Source organism: Erinaceus europaeus, chromosome 7 (genome assembly GCF_950295315.1).
Source record: "Erinaceus europaeus chromosome 7, mEriEur2.1, whole genome shotgun sequence".
NCBI classification, from domain to species: domain Eukaryota; kingdom Metazoa; phylum Chordata; class Mammalia; order Eulipotyphla; family Erinaceidae; genus Erinaceus; species Erinaceus europaeus.
This window is the reverse complement of record NC_080168.1, coordinates 58,537,937-58,559,763: the sequence shown is the minus strand read 5'-3', so window position 1 is coordinate 58,559,763 and position 21,827 is coordinate 58,537,937. Positions and strand designations below refer to the sequence as shown.

At 40.9% G+C, this 21,827-nt stretch overlaps 2 protein-coding genes across 4 annotated transcripts in view; one reads left to right on the top strand and one right to left on the bottom strand.

Annotated features, from left to right (window-relative positions):
* Positions 1–232: 232 nt before the first annotated feature.
* GOLT1B (golgi transport 1B) lies at positions 233–15,647 on the bottom strand. 2 transcript variants are annotated; one of them, XM_060194482.1, is made up of 6 exons: positions 15,468–15,647; positions 6,059–6,150; positions 3,974–4,152; positions 2,384–2,465; positions 682–714; positions 233–300 (listed from the first exon to the last, which is right to left on the bottom strand). In XM_060194482.1, exons 1-5 carry the CDS (start codon positions 15,490–15,492, stop codon positions 706–708), a joined length of 387 nt encoding a protein of 128 aa, XP_060050465.1. In that variant the 5' UTR covers positions 15,493–15,647; the 3' UTR covers positions 233–300; positions 682–705. The 2 variants fall into 2 exon arrangements, with proteins under 2 accessions (XP_060050465.1, XP_016041404.1); XM_016185918.2 differs by lacking the exon at positions 682–714.
* A 1,722-nt stretch (positions 15,648–17,369) lies between these two features.
* Positions 17,370–21,827, top strand: part of RECQL (RecQ like helicase) — a 40,046-nt gene continuing 35,588 nt past the window's right edge. Inside the window, exons 1-3 of one of the 2 annotated variants that reach the window (XM_060194479.1) lie at positions 17,370–17,431; positions 18,882–18,929; positions 21,538–21,735. In XM_060194479.1, the coding sequence (XP_060050462.1) occupies positions 18,914–18,929; positions 21,538–21,735 (214 nt within the window). In that variant the 5' untranslated portion in view covers positions 17,370–17,431; positions 18,882–18,913. The remainder of the gene's footprint in view (positions 17,432–18,881; positions 18,930–21,537; positions 21,736–21,827) is intronic. The other variant, XM_060194481.1, reaches the window with a different exon arrangement.

Genomic DNA, 21,827 nt, shown 5'->3' with positions numbered 1-21,827 from the left:
ATGACCTTTAAGAGTTTCAGTAAGTGTAACATAGATCTCCTTTCCTTCAGGTCCTTGCCGACTTCTTTAGATCACTTGAGGAGAAGCTCATTTTCATTGCCTCTTTGTTTACTGCTGTTGGCGTTGTGTAGGCTACACGCTTTAAACTTCTGTAGAGAACATTACAAGCTATTTCATGTAATTTAATTTTGTGCTGAATATTCCTCAAAGGATTTTTATAAATAATACGATATTTTAAATGAGTCTTCAATGCACTTGTTGTTATACCATATTGTTGCTTTCCCCAACTTTGTCTACAAACTGCAAGGAAAAAAAACAATTAGAAGGAAAGCTTGATCATGGTTACAACATTGTATCAATGTGTTTAAATGTTGGTTTTTAAAAACCCAGCTTTTAAGAAAGTTTGTGGAAGAGTGACTGACAATGATTAGTCCAGTACTACTCAGTGCCATCTTCTGATGTACAGAGCAGAAATATGTATACATATCTTTTCCAAGTTTTTACATGGTACACCATACATATGACTTGAAAGGTGCAACATGAGATGCAACACAATGAATAAAAAAAAAAATCAGATAAAATGAAGGTAACACTGCTTACTTTAACAAAAGAAGAAAAAAGAAAAAGCTCAAGTGTCAGCCATTCATGCATTAATAAACCCAATAAGATATTTCAACTGACCATTACTGTGGATCTCTTCTGGGTCTATGTAGTCTTTGAACAAACAGATTTAACTCCATTAAGTTCAATATTTAACAACAACTATTGACTACAAATACTTTAAACATATATTATGGACTTCAGACTGAAAGTGGCAATGACATGAAAAATAGCTTTAATAATGCAAATAAAAATTCATAATTACTGAGTCTAAGTCTTAAAAAACATCAATGTAAGTGGTTCTTTGTTTACTCCACCTCAGATATAAAGTGAGTGGGCTTTCTTCCCCATTCCATAGGGTGAGGAGAAAAAAAAAAAAAAAAAAACTAATTGTGAAAATATTAAAAGTTATGCAACACGAGTGGTTGCTCTATCTAGTAACCTGACCTTTATTTCACTATTCATAGTCTGACTTAAGAATCTGTTGCAATGAAGTAAAAATAACAAAACAGTGTTGGATGTTCGTTTACACAAATACTGAAGAAACTTTAAAATTAAGGACATGATTAATGATTATAGGTCAGTAACTAGAAACTTCTACAAATTCAAAAGCCATTCTAAACATAAACAACATCGACTGCTGTATGAGTTTGCAGATTAATGCAGATGAAAATAGGTCAGACCCCTTTAGGCCTAGGTTCCACCATTTTTATCACAAGTAGGTGACTGTATACTGATAGTCATGGTTGCATCGAGCATATCACCAAGTTCTTTCGGATTTTAAGATATGTTTTGGAGAGAAAAACAGCATTTTATCTCCAAAGGTAGCTTCAAATATCAGTCGTTCTGACTCAAAAAATGATAAGAGGATGGAAATGATTTAGGCTTATAGAGGTACCTATTCTTCAGCCATCCTTTAGCTCTCTGAGAATTCAGTAGATGATAGCAACTGGTTCTCTCAAAGCACCTACAAAAAGTTGTCAACCTGTTTATGAAGTTGATGGTTGAACCTGGAGAAACAAGACAACTGCTGAAAATGCAACAGGGCTACAAACAAGAGGTTTTTTAAAAAATATATTTATTTATTCCCTTTTGTTGCCTTGTTTTTTTATTATAGTTATTGTTGTTCTTATTGATGTCATTGTTGTTGGACAGGACAGAGAGAAATGGAGAGAGGAGGGGAACCCACAGACCTGCTTCAGCACCTGTGAAGTGACTCCCTGCAGGTGGGGAGCTGGGGGCTTGAACCGGGATCCTTTATGCTGGTCCTTGTGCTTTGCACCACCTGAGCTTAACCTGCTATGCTACTGCCTGACTCCCACAAACAGGAGTTTTTAATCATCTGATGCCCAGTAAAACTGTGTGCTATTTAATTGTTGAATGTATCCTAACTGTTCAAGAAACAAAATATTTATGAGAAAGAATGGTGTCCTTTTATAATTGCTTCTAGAAATTGAAGACACATAAAATCTAGCTGAAAAGTGCCTGAACTGCTAAAGAGAAAGGTGGCACAGCATATAAATCTGAGTTACATTAAAACATAGAGAACAGTATTAAAAAATGGAGAGAGGAAAGCAAAATCTTATATTTTATCGGTTTGGAAATGGTTTTCTTACTTTGTTACTCGTGATAACCAAGATCTATGTGATGTAACACTACTTATGTTATAATAAAAGTATACTGATTGACCAGTATACTACTCGAATTTCTTAATGTAAAGAGCAACAAAAAGTATTTACTTGGATGTATTGAAAAATAAAATGCTAAGCACGTGACTACTTACTGATCTAATGCCAGGTAAATTCAAGAGGGATCCAAGGATTGGCACTCTTCTAATAAAGCCAACAACCACAGGAAAGAAACCCCTGCGAGAGGAGAAAAAGTTCTTAGAAGTTACGTTCCCTACTTCCAAAATCAAGCATTAAGTACAGAGAAAGGATCCTGCTAAAATTATAATAAATGTTCTAGAGACTTCAAACTTCAGCCAACATGACTTATTTCTTCTTGGATTTGATCATGTTATGTGTGTTTTATCTCCAAGAGAGCACTTACTTCCTACCTCCCCCCTCTCCGCCCCCTGGTTATTGCTAGGGCTCTGTGCTGGCACTAAAAATCCACTGCTCCTGGCATCCATTTCCCCCACTTTACTGGACAGAACAGAGAGTAATTGAGAGGAGGGGGAGGTAGAGAGGGAAAGAGAAAGATACAGACACCTGCATATCTGCTTTGCCACTTGTGAAGTGTCCCCCTTGCAGGTGGGGAGCCAGGGGCTCAAATCCAGATCCTTATGCAGGTCCTTGCACTTAACACTATGTGTGTTTAACTGGGTGTGCCAGCGCCTCACTCTCCCCTCTCCCCACCCAGTCTATTTTCTATAGAACAAATTAAATTTTCTGCAACAAATTTGCACATAACTCACTTTTATGTCTTTGGTGAGTAATACAGCTGATGATTTAGGCAGATAGCATATTGCTACACTAAATAATTTACCCAGACTGACTTAATGGTACTTTCTTACAATACATGCTATTAGTGTTCTTCACTTGATCAGGGTCATTTACAAAATCTTAGCACATTTGTATTTCCCATAGCCTTACTGGTACAGAACTTTGTAGTATGGCCGCACATGAAAGAACTTGTTATCAAGGGGAAGTAACTATGCACTATTGAGTTCTATGTACTAAAATTTTACTAGTTTAATTGATGAAAATTAATAGTGCCTTATATATTAGTAAAATGAATGAGGTTATGTGCATGTCAATGCTGTAAACAACTGCTCTCCAATACAATAAAATGATAAAAACATATGTTCATTAAGTATTAACAAATGAATCTTTTAAAAAAATATTTATTTATTTTTATTCCCTTTTGTTGCCCTTGTTGTTTTATTGTTGTAGTTATCATTGCTGTAGTTATTGATGTCGTCATTGTTGGACAGGACAGAGAGAAATGGAGAGAGGAGGGGAAGACAGAGGAGGGGAGAAAGATAGACACCTGCAGACCTGCTTCACTGCCTGTGAAGCGACTCCCCTGCAGGTGGGAAGCCAGGGGCTCGAACTGGGATCCTTTTGCTGGTCCTTGCGCTTTGCACCACGTGCGCTTAACCTGCTGCGCTACTGCCCGACTCACTAACAAATGAATCTTATGCACAAAAAATACAAGATCATTTGTACATGTATAACTGTCCATATATACTTGGTAAACTTTTTCACAACTGACAGAATTATTTAAATAATAAAAATTCAACAAACACTAAAACGCCTATAAGAAAATTATAGTCTTATTACTGCTGATGCAAACACCTTAGTTTCTGCAGTGACTACTAGATGGACACATGGTTTAATAAAGGGGAAAAATAAAATTGCTACCTTACCTGAACAAAAGAAAGAATCCATATATTTCAAAGATCATGCCTATCAAAGGCCAACCAATCAGGACTACAAATACACCGCCCAGGAAAAACCCTGTAGCTTTCATTTTATGCTTTTGGAAGAAGAATCTGAATGTCCTTTCTAAACCAATCACAAAAGCCAAGCCAGCCACAAATAAAACCTGGGGGGGGGGGGAATAAAATAAATTAAAAAAGGGTAAACAGACTGTACATATTTGAAAACATTAAAACTAAACATAACAGAAAAGATGTACATTTGACTTTTTTAATGTGAGCAATGGGGCCAGAAAACTACAATGCCCACCGAAAGGTGGACCAAAGGGTGAGCTGTGCATGTGAAGACACTGCTTGCATTCCCTTTCTCAGTCTTTTCCAATCTTCATTAAATAGTGGGGAGTGGGGTGAGGGAAGGAACAGAAAGATGAGATATCACAAAGGACACTAGGGAATGCATTGCTCTGAGTTAGCTGGTCAGGGTGGCTTGGTCAAGCAGGTGAGTGGCAGAAGAAGCTTCCCATAAGGCTGTTATTACAAAGGACAGACCTCTGGCTCTGAAACTTCATGGGTAGGAGAAATTGACATGGCCAAGTTGATACACAAAACCAAGTGAAACAGGAAGAAGTCTCTAGGTTCTACTAATTTCAGAATATCTGGAGGTAATAGAAATAAAAATATAGGCATGTGTTCTTAGGTACATGTATGCATATTTCCAGACAAGAAATGAAGATCTACTCAAAACTTGTTCTTTCTCAGATTTTATTCCTACTTAGCATTCTTCATTAATTTTTGTAGAAAAAAATATTTTCCACAAATGTTAATTAAGTTTAATGGTTATGTCTCATATTCTGATATTAGTGTTAAGATTATTGATATAAGGGGCCAGGCAATGGTGTACCTAGTCAAGCACAAATATTTACAGTGTGCAAGGGCCCAGCTTCAAGAGTGGTGAAGCAGTGCTACAGGTGTCCCTCTCTCTCTCTCCATCTCCACTGAAATTTTAATTGGAAAATAAGATGGGAAACAAAATTAGTGTTTTCTATAATAGTTTAATAAATAAATAAAAATATTACAAAAAATAAATCAATTTCATACACATTTAATCATTGTTCAGTGACACTATTGGCCTTTAAAATGGTTATTTCTAGAAGTCTCATCATCATCATTATTTTGCCACCAGGGTTACTGTCAGGGCTTGATTCCTGTGGCTTCACTGTATACAGTGGCTTGTGATCATGTTCACTCTCTTTTCCTTTCCCTCTCTTTCTGATAGATATGAGAGATACAGAGAGGGAAAGAGAGACAGAGAAGAGAAACCTGCAACATAGCTCCACCACTCATGAAGCTTCCTCCTTGGAAGTGAAGACCTGGGGCTTGAACCTGAGAGTTCAAGTAACATGGATGGTAACATGGATTTCTAGAGTTTTTACACCATCTCCATGCATGGGCAATAGTATATACATCTCAAAATAACAATAAGCACACCTTTCTAAGTAGGTCAATTATCAATAATGATAAACCTTTAAAAAAAATCTGCTCATTTATGGTATTGAATTAAGTGTAAAAACACATCATGTTCAAAGTTAAAACACATTAACAAATTTAGCAAAACACAAGGGCTCTCAAGTTGTCTATTTTGAACTCCTATTTACTGGCAGCCTTCATTTGATCATAAATCCAACAAACACTTAGAGTAATTATAGAATTAGAAAACTCCAAGTGCTTACATTTATTTAGAAAAGATTTATTCCTGATAGAAATAAGAGGCTGCATTAGCAATCATTTCTTGTTGTCACCTGGGCTTCACTATTCCAAGTTGGCTTTTTTTCCAGTTAGGAAAAGAGAACAAAGACAGATGGATGGGAAAAAAGTGACAAACACCCAGCAGGGAAGGTCCCTCACTGTGGTGAGGGCAGGGCTAGAACCTGGGCTGTGTGCATGACAAAGCAGTCATGGTATCCTGTTGAGTGTAACAGAAATCTTTAAATGAGTAATACTAAGTATCCCCTCCCCTCCAATTTAATAGCAAACAATATTTCATTTCTAGTTAAAATATGTAGAAAAACTCACATTTCCAATAGCCAGTAGTGCTTTGTCAAAAAAGAGAATCATTCCAAAGAACAGGAAAAATACTCCAAATCCCGTTAATCCCATTCCAATTTCTGCAACATAAATCATATTGTTAAGGGCAGGGAAATAAATAAATTTAGAAAAAATAAAGTGCCATTAAGACTCTTGTAAATGAAATAAGCAACAGTTCAGCTTTACTAATATAAGGAAGTGAGGTTCTTATCTCTGCAGCTCAACTTTATAATGATATTCACCAGTATGTCGCTGGATATAAAATCCTTACATGAGTTAGTACTGCTCACAAACACACCAGTAAGAGAGAAAGACACATCAAGATTCTCTTTTTTAAACTGTAGTGTCTCTATTTATTGGATAGAGACAGCCAGAAGTCGAGAGGGTAGGGGAATTAGAGATGGAGAGAGACAGAGAGACAGCTGCAACACTGCTTCACCACTAGCAAAGCTTTCTCCCTGCAGGAGGGGATTGGGGGCTTGAACCTGGGTCCTTGTGCACTGTAACATGTAACCAGGAGCATCACTACTAGGGCCTCCACATCAGGATTCTCAATCCTTCATTGATTATTTTCTCTCCCCAAGACCTTTCAAGCATCCGATGTAATTATCTCGGTTTATTATTACTATTTAATGTACCTCCACTTGTACTGTGAAACTTGGTAGATGAGTATTTTCTTCCTTCCCCTTTTAAAGTTCATTTTTTCTTCATTCCAGTAGAAAGGCTATGGCAAATCAGCATAATACCCTTCACTCGGTTATTTTACTATCTTTTCAGAAAGTGAGGGCATATTTTGATTCCTTATGGATGGAGCATCTACAGATTTATCCTAACAATGAACCTTATAGCACAGCTAGTTTAGAAGTTTGAAACACTGGGAGGTGGGTGGTAGCACAGCGGGTTAAGCGCAGGTGGCGCAAAGTTCAAGGACCTGAGAAAGGATCCTGGTTTGAGCCCCTGGCCCCCCACCTGCAGGGGGTTCACTTCACAGGCAGTGAGTAGGTCTGCAGGTGTCCATCTTTCTTTCCCCCTCTGCCTTCCTCTCCTCTCTCAATTTCTCTCTGTCCTATCCAACAATTACAACATCAATAACAATAATAACTACAACAATAAAACAAGGGCAACAAAAGGGAAAATATTTAAAAAAATTAAAAAAAAGAAGTTTGAAACAAGTCATAAACAAACAGTACTACACCAGTCACTAGTATTCTGGGCTTTTGCTCTTCCATGCCAAACCAGATAGAGAATGAATGGTCAACTACTAGTTTCCAGTTACTGTTCTATGTGCTGAAAGTCCAGGGGTGGGCAAAGTGTAGACTCAAGATGTCCATACTCACTTAGCACACTGAAACTAGACATTTAATTAACATCGTATCTTTTAAGCCATATCCCTTTAGTCTGAAGAGTCTTAACTTTTTAAGATTACAGCTGTACTTTGCTACTTATGCCAGCAGAGCACAACTTACTAAGTAAGGCACTTCTCTTTTAAAGGTGTTTTTATTTTTTTACTTATTAATTAATTACTTACTAAACAATGAGAAAGAAAACAAACCAGAGCATTACTCTGGTACATTCAATGCCACGATCAAACTGGGACCTCACATTTGAGAGTCTAATTCCGTAACTACTGTGCCACTTCCCAGGTTGCTAAGATGCCTTTTCAATCAGTTTAGTTTTTGAGAAACAGTCCACAATCCTTATTTTATGTAGAAGCACCACTGTCATAAAATAATGAATCAGAGCAGAAGTCACCCCATTTTTGGAAGCACAATTTACGTGCACCACTGGTGACTTCTAATTTATTACTTTTCTTTCATCAGCTCCAGAAAATGCAGGTCTCAGCTGGGAGAAAAAAAAAAAAATCTTGTCATGGGAAATACTTTATTTTTACTTATTATTGGATAGAGACAGAGAAATTGAGAATGGGGCAGTAGAGGGAAAGAAACAGATAAATACCTACAGCCCTACTTCACACTCCTGAAGCTTTCCCCCTGCAGGTGGGGACTAAGGGCTTGGACCCAGGTCCTTGTACATTGTAATGAGAGTGCTTAACCAGGTGTGCCACCACCTAGCCCCAGGAAAATGTCTTAATAAGCAGACAATTTTATAGCATATACCTTTTCTACATCCTCCATCACCTCAATTTATAGGTAATTACTGCCATCCATTTCAACTGCTTTCTTATCCCACAAGCTAAAAGCATTGAGGCACCAGCCTCCAAATACACCATTGATGCCAATTCACAAATTTGTATGAAAAATTGAAATGAATATTTTCATAGTTCAATGCCCTAGAATTTACCAAAAACAACTGCTTAGATGTCAGACATAACTTCCCAGAGGAGAAAATGAATCAGAGTTAAGATTCCATGGAGTAACTATGACTTAGTTACTGGATGTAACTTAAGTTTATGTCTTTTCATAAATTATCCTTAGTAAAGTTTTTGAGGTATTTGTTTATCCAAAAAGAAACTAAATAGAAATGCACCTGCAGTGTATACAGAATTTCCCTTGAATTATGCAATGCTTTAAGTACCCTGTATAACTGAATCCTCTCAAGACCACTGCAAGGTCGCTGGGCTACATCATTTTAGACACAGAGGAAATGGAGCTTTGGCAAACTAGCTTAATTTGCCAGAAGTTGTACTCTGGATAAGCATTTGATCTGAGGTCTATCTGAATCCAAAGTCCGTGCGCTTATGAACCATATGCCATACTGCTGGACATTAGAGTGTACTGAAAATCTTGGGGAGTTGTCTTTGGGTGACTCAAATTAGTTATGATTTGTTTGTTACTCAGCATAATTAAGTGGATTTAGTTGACTACAGTGGAAATCACCAGTGTCTGAATATGGTTTTACTGTAATAATGTTGGTCTACAAATATCTTGTTAATTCTTTTTTTCCCCTTCCCTTACCACAGTACTGCTCAGTTCTGGCTTATGATGGTCCTGGGGATCAAACCTGGGACTTGACCCTTAAACTCCAATCCTCTGGTTAATTCTTATGACAAAATGTAATGGTTAAAAGTAGCCCAGCCTCATTTCATATGCTCAGCCAAACACTCAAGAGAGAAATCACATAACTTGTCTCTGATCACAGAATCAGCAAATATGTGTGTTCTGTGAGGGTGGGAAGAGAAAGGGTGGTGGCATGGACACAGGCTGGAATTTCAATTCAATCTTGGGAATCTACTTTATGGCAAGCAAGATACTCTTACTCTTCAGTGCAGCCTAGTTAAGAGCCAGTTGTCTATATAACATCTTTGCTTAATCTGGCAGGGTTTAACCTGGCCTCACCGTGCCTTTTCTCACTTCAGAATATGCCCACCAGGATCTTATCAAGTAAACTCAATTTCTTTTCCTCTTGTGAAATATCAAACCTTTATTCCTCTTAAGTGTGTGTGTGTGTGTGTGTGTGTGTGTGTGTGTGTGTGTGTTGTTTTTCCAAGGTTATTCCTGGGGCTAGGTGCTAAATCCACTGCTCCTGGAGGCTGTTTCCCCCCTTTTGTTGTCCTTGTTATTTATTTATTTTTGCCTCCAGAGTTAATGCTGGGGCTCAGTGCCTGTACCATGAATCCACTGTTCCTGGAGGATATCCCCCCCCTTTTGTTGCCTTTGTTGTTGTAGCCTTGTTGTGGTTATTGTTGATGTCTTCGTTGTTGGACAGGACAGAGAGAAATGGAGAGAGGAGGGGAAGACAGAGAGGGGGAGAGAAAGACAGACACCTGCAAACCTGCTACTGCCTGTGAAGCAACTCCCCTGCCTGCAGGTGGGGAACCGGGGGCTCCAGCCCAGATCCTTACGCTGGTCCTTGCGCTTTGTGCCCATGAGCTTAACCCGCTACACTACCGCCAAATCCCTCCCCCTTATTATTTTTTTTAATCGTTGTTGTGGTTATTATTATTGTTACTGATGCCACTGCTGTTGGATAGTTGGATAGGACAGAGAGAAATCGAGAGAGGAGGGGAAGACAGGGAGAGAAAGACAGACACCTGTAGACCTGCTTCACCACTTGTGAAGCGACCCCCTGGCAGGTGGGGAGCTGGGGCCTCAAACCAGGATCCTTTGGCTGGTCCTTGCACTTTGCACCATGTGCGCTTAACCGCTGCATTACTGCACAACCCCCATCTGTGTGTTTTAAAAGAGTAATATGATAAAACAAACCTAATAAAATTAACTTGTGTAAAATAAAGAGCTCACTGAGTATATTTTATAAGAAAAGACATACTGGGGCCAAGCAGTAGCTGGTTAAGCACACACATTACAGTGTACAAAGACCCAGGCTTAAGTCCCTGGTCCCCCACCTGCAGACAGAAAGCTTCACTAGTGGTGAAGCAGGGCTGCAGGTGTCTTCATCTCATAAATAAATACAAATCATTAAAAAAATAAAATTAGGGCCAGAAAGATTCACAGGGATGGTAGACCTGACTTGGATACACGAAGTCCTAGGTTCAACCCTTAGCACTACAATATGCTAGAGCCCAGCAGTGCCCTGTTCCCTCTTGCATGAAAATAATACATCTTACCCCTTCAATTTTTTTTTTTTTTTAAACGAATGGGCTGAAAAGACAGCTATATCACTGGGCAGCACAAATATCTTGCCATGTTTGAAGCCCAAGTTTAAGCCTTGGCATTCCATGGGAGGTATTATGGCACCAGGGAAGCTCTGGTGCTATGATGCTTCTTCCTCTCCCTCTCTCTCCACTCCCCCCGCCCACCCCCCCCCCCCCGTGTGTGTGTGTGTGTGTGTGTGTGTGTGTGTGTGTGTGTGTGTGTATTGCTGAGTGATAAAAGTGGCCTGAAACAGGAAAATCATGCAAGTGTGCTCACCCAACCAGCCCCCTACTATTTCTTACTGTGCCTTTTAAAATAAAGACAACGTTGGATTGGCAAAATAGCTTACTTGGATAGTGCATCTATTTGCCATGCATGCCACTCTCATAGCACTGGAGAATTCTACTTTGCTCGTCTGTCTCTTTCTTTCTAACACACACACAGAGGCATATTAAATAACTAAATAGAGTAGCCACTGAATTGAACTCATCCGAATATCAGCTTTCAGACAATGTGATATAATGAGGTAAAGATTTACTGGGAACAAGGGAATTGATCCACTCTATCCCCTCAGTAAAATCTTATGGGTTTAAACAAAACAGAAGCAAGCAAACTAACTTTTAAGAACTATGGAGGTTATACAGAACTTTGATAGTGGGTGTAGTGTCCTATACGTTATAATCTTACAATCTTGTAATATACTATGAATAAAAAATTAAACAAATCTGATGGGTTTCTTTGGAGGCTGTTGTTATGAAATTCATTCAAATAGTGCTTGGTCACCCTCTCCCAGAATCAGAAGCCCAGAATAATTGTAGCAAATCACTTGAATGTTAGCCAGTGCTTGCAGCTAAGCACACACATACACAAACACCATTTGAAATTCAAAGAGCTTTTGGTTCACTAATCATTTTGTGTTCCAATCCATTCTGCAAATGAGCAGCACAATATGATTTCATTGTCCTCATCACCTTAATGAGGAAAATGGTTCCTATTTTGCTCACAGGTCTGGTTTTTGGAATGATATAAATCCAACAATTGCCCCTCCAAGAAATCTTCAATAGAAGAGAATCTCCATATGCACATGGTTAATAATTTATGTTTTATTTGTAATAATCATAGACTGAGAGAGGTAGGAGGGATAATAATACTCTATAGCTAAGTAAGAAAACTACATAAATATTAAGCAGCCACTCTGAGTAATTATTAGAATTTGAAATAAATGCCACCAATTATATACACAAATCTCCTTGGACAACTGAATTTTAACATTGAGCCAAAGCCTCACCCATGCAACATCACCTCACTGGACTGATCTTTTTCACTGCTTTATATATTTTTAGAGAGTTAGAGAGGATACAAACCAAGGCACTGCTCCACCACCACTGCTCCACCTTCCCCAGTGCTGGCTGTGGTGCTCCTCTGGCTAGGGCCTGAACCCAGGGCCTTCTGAATAGTAAGACACATGCTCTACTTATTGAGCTACTCTAAGTGCTGACAACCTATTACTACTTCAGGGTTTTATTCAAGGATAGAACACCATGCATTGAAAGTAATCTTTAGAGGCCAGGGAGACATAGTGCAGTGGATAAAGCATGGGACTCTCAAGCATGAGGTCTTGAGTTTGGTCCCTGGGAATGCATCTGTGAAGGCGATGCTTTGGTTTTCTTCTCCCACTCTCCCCCCACAAATAAATAGCGCTCTCTCTCTCTCTCTCTCTCTCTCTCTCACACACACACACACAGAAAACAGACTGAGTATCTTATGCAACCTTTCAAAAATACATCAACGCATAATTCCAAATTACATATCTATATACTGCTGTTGAAAACACTTTTACTATGTAGGAATTTCATCATTCCAAGACAGACATCAAAGCAAGTTCCACTCACGTCTCCTTAGATGCTAGTTGGGTAGAGAGAACAAAATTAAGGTTTCTGAGCCAGCAGATCTGAGATGGAAGTCTTGTTTCTGTCACTTCCTGTATGACCGCAGGTGGAATTCTTTCAAGCTTATTTTGATTTACAAAAGAGACAGCTCCCTCTTTGCCTCACAAAGTTCTTCTAAGAATTAAGGATATATATATATATATATATATATATATATATATAAATATTTTTTTTTCTTCCAGGCTATTACTGGGGCTCAGTGCCTGCACCACAAATCCACTGCTCCTGGAGGCCATTTTTTTCACATTTTGTTGCCATTATTGTTGCCATTACTGTTGTTGTTGGATAGGGTGGAGAGAGGTCGAGAAAGGAGGGGAGACAAAGAGGGGTAGAGAAAGATAGACACCTGCAGACCTGCTTCACTGCCTGTGAAGGGACCCCTTGCAGGTGGGGAGCTGGGGGCTCGAACCGGGATCCTTATGCTGGCCCTTGTGTTTCACGCCATGTATGCTTAACCCACTGTGCTACCCAGTCTGGTCCTGGGGTAATTATATGGGCACAGTTGGCAAACTGAAAGAACATGCTTTTATAGTATTTACTAGTTTTATTTTTTTTAAAAAGATTTTATTTATTAATGAGAAAGATAGGTGAAGAGAGAAGAGATCAGACATCACTCTGGTACATGTGCTGCCAGGGATTGAACTTAGGACCTTATGCTTGTGGGTTCAATGAATTATCCACTGCACCATCTCCTGGACCACATATTTACTAGTTTCTTCCTTTTTAAAAAAAAAATATTTATTTTCCCTTTTGTTTCCCTTGTTTGTTTATTGTTGTTGTAATTATTGTTGTTATTGGTGTCATTGTTGTTAGACAGGATAGAGAGAAATGGAGAGAGGAGGGGAAGAAAGAGAGGGGGAGAGAAAGATAAGACACCTGCAGACCTGCTTCACCTCCTGTGAAGACCCTTCCTGCAGGTGGGGAGCCGGGGGCTGGAACTGGGGTTCTTCCCGTCGGTCCTTGCACTTGGCACCATGTGCACTTAAACCGCTGTGCTACCCGACTCCCTATTTACTAGTTTCTATAGTAACAGTGAATACCAAGAAAAGCATGGGGCTTTATTATTTTTCTTTTATTTTTTATTTTATTTTTAGGAAATGTTTTAAATATTTATTCCCTTTTGTTGCCCTTTCTGTTTTATTGTTGTAGTCATTATTGTTGTAGTTATTTATGTCGTCGTCGATAGGACAGAGAGAAAAGGTGAGAGGAGGGGAAGACAGAGAGGGGGAGAGAATGACGGACATCTGTAGACCTGCTTCACCACCTGTGAAGCGACTCCCCTGCAGGTGGGGAGCCGGGGGCTCCAACCGGGATCCTTCTGTCAGTCCTTGCGCTTTGCAAAGCCACTTGCGCTTAACCTGCTACACTACTGCCCGACTCCCCTTTTCTTTTTTAAATATTTATTTGACAGAGACAGAGAAATCAAGAGGGAAGGGGGAATATACAGAGGGAGACATTTGCAACACTGCTTCACAGATCATGAAGCTTTCCCCGTGCAGGTGGGGACAGGGACTTGAATCTGTCCTTGCGCACAGTACCCATTCATTGGGGAAACTGACGATCCTTCCTAGCTGACTGAATCCACATGGAACCCAGTCACTTTCAAAGCCAGCAACAAGCAGCTCCTGACAGCTTTCAACCTGACGCTGTTGACTGGCTACGGAAGAAGGGCAAACGCTAGAAGAAGAAGCCAGATGTGCCACTGCCTAACCCCAATTATTATTTTCTTTTTTATGATCAGAATTGATGATGCCCCAAGATCAAAAAGGGTAGCGTAGCCTTCCTGGACCAGTGCAGGTGGCACCGAGTGCAAGAGGCCTTAGAAACTCAGTGCAGGGGGCCAGGAGGTGTCCCACCTGGCTGACTGCATGTTACTGTGTATAAGGGCCCGGTTTCAAGCCCCTGGTCCCCACCTAGAGCGCTGAAGCGGTATTGCAGGTGTCTTCCCCTCCCCTCTCATTTTCTTTGTCTTTATCCAAAATAAATAACAACAATAATAATAAAATAAAAAGAAATTTAAAAAACTCAGGGCTGGTCAAGTCAGCAAAGACTTGAATCCAAACATTGAGAATGAATTTTAAGCAAGCATTTCAAATAAAATCCTATCTCCACCTGTATAGACTGTTCTAATGATAACATCATGTGGGGGTGGGGGCGTGGGGGGGGGAGAGGAACAATAATAGGTAAGCCAGCTTGAGGATGAAAGGAAATGCATCGTACAAAAAGGCAAGTGAGACTGAAAAAAGACCACCACTGTTATAAAGAGAGTGTAAGAGACAGGCTGGGGCTGATAGGCAAATGCAACCGGTACTCGGATGGTCACACAAGGAGGCTGCAAAGGGGAAAATGCAAGCTTGAAAAGAGCCAAGTGCGAGCCTGGAGCCTCGCGGCGGGGCTCAGCTGGGCCCGGGGAGCTGCAGCAGCCAGCCCGGCTCCAAGCGGCTCTCCAGAGCCTCCTTGCTGGAGGCGGGGGGTCCTTTCGGGGCTGGGGGCGGCGACTTTTCTTGGAAGGCTTGCTTCCAGGGAGCGGCATATAAAAAATACTTAACAAAAAGTCCGCTCGCTCTCGGTGGCATTGAAAATACCGCCTCTCACGCCTCCAGCCAGTCGCTAGAGAAGGACTCCTTCACGCTGGGGGCCGGGAGGGGTGGCCGCACCCCAAACTTTCTTTGCTGACCGGCCACAGACAAAGCGCCCATCACACAGGCGCCGCCCAGAGAGCGGCCCCTCCTCAGGGCGCGCGCCCCCAGACCCAGCTCCCTGGCCTGCCCCCCTCCCCCCTCCCCGTGGCGCCCCGGCCCCTGCCCCTCACGCCCCGCTCCATTCATTGACCCCGCGGAGCCCCAGCCCGGGGTTTGGGGAGGATTCGCGGAGGGCCCCGGAGCGGCTGCTTACTCTGGGTGTCCGTTAAGGAGATCATGGTTACGGCGGCGAGGGCGGTGGTTGCAGCGGCGGCAGCGGCTCGGGGGACCCTAGGTGGGAAGTGGAGGGAGGGAGAAATGAAGTCGGGAAACAGCCCAGGCGAGAGCCGCCACGTCTTCCGGAAACACGCAGACGCCCTCACCCGGGATCCAAAACCACTGCCTATTGGTTCACCAGGTTAACGCTGTTAACCAATCTTCTTAGGTAATGTTCGTGACGTATTTCGTGGCCTCTGCTGTGGACCAATGAGAGGATGCTGCTGCTTGTCATTGGTGGAGCGGAGTGACCCGGAAGGGCAGTCGTTCCGGGCTGGTGAGAAAGACCGGGCTAGTGGCGGGAAGTTTTTGCCGGAGCTGCTGACCGCGGTGCGTGGGGCCCTGGGTCCCCGTGCTCGGGGTTGGGCGGTGGTTCTGGAGTCCTTGGGGAGAAGTTTTTAGGTACCTCTGTGACCGAATTGTCGGGATTATCTTTCCTGTTGCCACCTGAAAGAGAGAAGCTCTATTGCTGACCACTTAGAACCATCAATATTGTCAAGGTGGAACTGGAGCTCCAGCTCCCAGGGGTTCTGACATTTAAGGACACGCAATGGGTCCTTTTTTTTTTTTTTTTCTTTTCTTTCTTTCCCTCCAGCCTTTTCCTTGCGGGAGACTTGGTCCCTAAACCTGCTAGTAGCTTTATTGGAAACACATATAGGGATGCACTGAGTGTAAGGGAGAGCTGTTGTCTCCAAATTCAAGTGTCAGAGGGCAGATGTGTGTGTCCCATGCAGTCTTAGCTGATAGGCTGGACCCCGTTATTACTATTATTTTTCCAGTAAGTGCCTCGCTTATATGACTGACCTTCAAGAGTTTATTCATTTACAAATGCATTGAAAAAGCCTCATTATTTGGGGAGAAGGGATTTATGAGCAGTTTTTTTTTAAAGTGCATAATCAAAGGTGCCATTTAAAATACTGCAAGGAATGGGTGGTTAGAGACTATTTCTTTATATATTGTTAAATATTTATTTATCTATTGGATAGAGAGAGAAATCAGGAAGGAAGGGGAATACAGGGCGAGACAGACACAGCTGAAGACCTACTTTACCACTCAGTAAGTGTCCTTCATGCAGGCGTGGGCTGGGGGTTTGAACCTGGGTTCTTGCACACAGTAGAGTGTTCCACTGTGGGATATGGATATCAGCAATTGAAAGAGGAGGAGAGAGGAAGAGAGTAAAACTCCAGCAGCACTGCTTGTGAAGTGCCCCCCCCCCCCCAGTTCCCTTCCCCCCTGGATACAGCCAGCCTCTGATTTCAGTCTCAGGTAACCTGAACCGGACTTTTTTTTTTTTTTTTTTGCCACCAGGGTTATTGCTGGGGCTTAGTGCCAGCACTATGAATCTGCAGCTCCCCCACAGCCTTTTTTTGTTTTGTTACTTAGATAGGACATAGAGAAATTGAGAGGGAAGGGGAGATGGAGAGAAAGACACACCTACATACCTTCCCACTTGTGAAACAGACCCCCAGCAGGTGGGGAGCATTGGCTTGAACCCCGGTCCTTACTCTTGATAATACATGTACTTAACCAGGTGTGCCACTGCTTGGTCTCCTATGCATGGCATTTTGGACAAGGAAAAAAAAAACATAGATGTTCTTGGGGGAGGTGGCTCAGTGGATAAAGCACAGGACCCTGAAGTTCGCATGTGTCAGGGTGATTGATGCTCTGGTTCTCCTGCTCCTTTCAAATAAATATTTTTTAATAAGGTACTGCAAGGCTTAGTGACTAGAAAGGTGAACCACCTGGAGAACCTTAAGGTCCAGAGAAGAATAATTTTATGTCTGAGAAGTGGTAGAGAGATGTTTGATGAATTAAAAGTCCTTTTTTTTCCCCTCTTCAGTAATATGGCTATTCTAAACTGTATCTCGCCAGACCTTGGAATTCCAGGATTCTAGGCATAAGGTCAGCAGAGTCTGTGGGAGGTTAAGGAGCTGCTGAAGAACAAGCTATGCTTGATTAGGAGTAAAATGTTTATTGAATTTTACTTTATTTGTTAAGAACTTTTTAATTAAGCCTAAATTGACTTGAGAAAATATCGATTGTCCTTATCAGAGTGCTTGTGGTAACTGTGGATAAAGTCTCAAGTCACACCTTTACTCACTCTTAAGTTTCAGTCATTCCTAGGTATTTAGAGTTCTTTAATATAACCTTATGCTTTATCTCCATTTCTGACCTATTGTTAGTCTCTCCTGAAATCTCACCCTCCATAGAATATGAACTTTTTTAAGATCAACCTTAAATTATAACTTTTTAAAGCAGGCATTCAATAAAATGGTGATTGATTGGGATATGAGTGGTAGTGGATTTTACTGAATCTGAAGTATCTAAGCATCTAATCATTTCAAAGATAGTTTATATAATCTTAGTTTTACAGATAGGGAAAGAGGCTGAAAGGAAAGAAGTGCACCTTTGCTAAGTTCCAGTCATTTCGTATTAAAACTGTTTAACTTCATTTTTTTTTTTCCTCCAAGGTTATTGCTGGGCTCGGTGCCTGCACCACGAATCCACCGCTCCTGGAGGCCATTTTCCCCCCTTTTTGTTGCAGCCTCGTTGCGGTTATTATTGCCATTGTTGACGTTGCTTTGTTGTTGGATAGGACAGAGAGAAATGGAGAGAGGAGGGGAAGACAGAGAGAGAGGGGAGAGAAAGACACCTGCAGACCTGCTTCACCGCCCACGAAGCGACTCCCCTGCAGGTGGGGAGCCGGGGCTCGAACCGGGATCCTTACGCCGGTCCCTGCGATTTGCGCCACGTGCGCTTAACCCACTGTGCCACCGCCCGACTCCCTTAATTTCATTTTTTGTAGTTGCAACAAAGAGGCTTTTAAAAAATGTACTAGTTTAATTGTACTAGTTTTTCTTTTTTTGCTTCCAGGGTTATCTTGGGGCCCGGTGACTGCACTATGAATCTAGAGCTCCTGGAGGCCTTTTTTTTTTTTTTTTTTGCTTGTTTTGAGAGGAGGGGAAAACAGAGGGAAAGAGGAAGATAGACACCTGCAGACCTGCTTCACCACCTGTGAAGTGAACCCCCTGCAGGTGGGGAGCTGGGGGCTCGAACCGGGATCCTAACACCAGTCCTTGTGCTTTGCACCATGTGCGCTTAACCTGCTGCGCTACCACCTGGCCCCATTTTTTTTTTTCTTAAAAGTTTTTATGCCTCTTCTCCAAAATCTAGACAATCTTCTATGCAAACTAGCATGGAAAGTCCTATGTAGCACTTACTTGAAAAGTCACTCAGTTTATCATCTACTTTTTAGCATGTTCTATGCTTAATAGTGACAGATTATCAATAGGTTAAATATTCTTAACAGGTGTTTTTCTAATTTCCTTGCTATGATTATTATTTTTTTTAGAAAGAAATTTGAATCTCCAATTCAATATTAGAATGGCATCTGTTTCAGGTTGGTGGAAATAATAATTGGTATAGTTTTTTCTCTATTGCATGTTCTTTGAAAAAAAAAAAGACATTTGGGGGCCAGGCAGTAGCAAAGCTGGTAGAACGCACATGTTATTACAGTGCACAAAGATCTGCATCCAAGCCCCAGGTTCAGGTCCCCACCTGCAGGAGGGAAGCTTCACAATCTGTTTCTCTTTGTATGTCTGTCTATCTTGGTTTCTCTGTCTCTACCTAATAAATAAATAAAGCAATTTTTTTAAAAAGAAAAAGATATTTTAAAAGGTGCTCTTCTCTAATCCTTAATTTTGGTATGAATTCTAGGCTATTTTTAAGTGTAGTTAAAAATAATTAGAAAATACTTGTTTTAAGAATCATGATATCAGGAGAGTAGGGAGGTAGTGCAGCGGGTTAAGCACATATTAAGCGGGTTGGCGCCAAGTGCAAGGACTGGCGTAAGGATCCTGGTTCCAGCCCCCGTCTCCCCACCTGCAGGGGAGTCACCTCACAGGCAGTGAAGCAGGTCTGCAAGTGTTTGTCTTTCTCTTCCCCTCTCTGTCTTCCCCTGCTCTCTCCATTTCTCTTTCCCTATCTAACAATGATAACATCAATAACAACAATAACTCCAGTAATAAAAAAAAAATCATGATATCAAATGTGACAATTTGTGAATCATTATTTCCCTAATAAAATATTAATTAAAAGAAACACAATAACATAAATGATTTTTTTATCATGGTGAATTGTATAAAAGAACATTTAACATTTAAACTTTTTTCAGTGTACGATTCAGTACTATTAATGCATTCATGGGCTGGAGAGACAGCATAATGGTTCTGCAAAAGACTTTCATGCTTGAGACACTGAGGTTCCAGTGCAACACCATAAACCAGAGCTGAGTGGCACTCTGTGTATCTTTTCTTTTGTATCTCTCGCATTAAAAGAAGATATTTACAAAAGAAAAAATGCATTCACATCATTGTGCAATTATCCTCAATATCCATCTCCAGAATTTGTCATTACTCCAAAAAGAAACTGTTCCCAGTGATTATATACCTTCACTTAGTCTCATTTCCTCAGTCCCTGCAACACTAGTCTGATTTCTGTCTCTAAAGCTGACTCTTCCTGATACATTATTTTGTATTATTTTGTGTCTGGATTATTTCACTTAAAACATCTTTGAGTTCATCCATCTTTTAGCACTTTTTTTTAAAGACTGATTGCTATCCCAGCATATATCCTTTAAAAATTATTTATTTACTGGAAAGAGACATGGAGAGATAATAGTATAAAGGGAGATAGAGAAAAGACACCTGCAACACTGCTTCACCGCTCATGAAGCTTCCCTGCCAGCAGGTGGGGACAGGGGAATTGAATCTGGGTTCTTGCATATTGTAATATGTGTGCTCAACCAGGTGCACCATTGCTCAGCCCCTTGGCATGTATCTTTGGACTGATTATCCATTTGTCTGTCAGTGGATATTTTGCTGTTTCCTCTATTTGGATACTATGCTAATGCTACTGTAAACATTGGTGTTAAGATATTTACTTGAGTTCCTCAATTTTGGGGGGCTTAAACCTAGAAGGAGGATTGCTCGATCACATGCAATAATATATTTAGCGTCTTTCTAGCTTCCACTCATTTGGTTTAAAAGGAATCTCACTTGGACGCTGCTACTCAGACAGAAGAATCATATCCTGAGACTTCTGCAGAAATTCCATCAGAGTTGCAATACTAATTCTCACAGCACAGATGATTCCTCCCCTTACTTGCTTCATCATCTTGTTTATATTCAAGGACTCTGTGTTATTGGGTGAATCCAGATATGAATATCTTCATGAAATAACAATGAAGTAGCTAGGGAGTTATTATTATTTTTTAAGTTTTTTTAAAAAAATTATTCCCTTTTGTTGCCCTTGCTGCTTTATTGTTGTAATTATTGTTGTCTGTCTTTGTTGTTGGATAGGACAGAGAGAAATAGAAAGAGGAGGGGAAGACAGAGAGGAGGAGAGAAACATAGACACCTGCAGACCTACTTCACCACTTGTGAAGTGACTCCCCTGCAGGTGGGGAGCTGGGGCTTGAGCCGGGATCCTTCCGCCAGTCCTTGTGCTTTGCGCTATGTGCACTTAAGCATGTGCACTACCGCCTGACTCCTGGGAGTTACTCTTAAAATAGCTGCTCTTTGTTTCAAAGTTTGAGCATTTGTATGATTTAGAAGGCTGTTGGACCATTGCTTCACAATATAATAAAAACAGTCATCATCCTTATTAAATACTTAACTATGTACTAGAGTCTGTGTCAAGAATTTCAAGAGGCTATTTTATTTGATTCTTTGAAGCAATACTATGAAAGGTGGGTGTTACCCCCCTTTTACAGACAGGGAAATAGGAACTCCAATAACTACCTGCTCAAGGTCACTTAAGTAAGAGAAGAGTAAGTCTGAGGTCTAATTCAATCTATTTGATGCTTGAACACATGTTCTTAACAGCCTGATCTGCTGCTGGATGTCTGTCTCAAATTTAGCTTTAGAGGCAAATCCACAAAACCAACGAGAAAACCATGTTTTAATTAACTGTCTAGCCGTTATATCTTTCCCCCCCCTCTCTCATAGCTCTAACTGAGGAATTAGATTCTATAACCAGTGAGTTACAGGCAGTAGACATTCAAATTCAAGAACTTCTGGAAAGGCAGCAAGAGCTGATTCAGAAGAAGAACATCTTAACAAAGAAAATAAAGCAGTGTCTTGAAGACTCAGGTGCTGGCGAAAGCAGTGAATATGATCTTTCACCTGCTGCTTGGAATAAAGAAGGTGTGCTCTCTTTTATTTTTTTCTCTCTTACTAGTTTTAGTTCTTGCTTATTTAAAATTGAGGTAAATGATTTTGCTGCATGGATTAGTGCT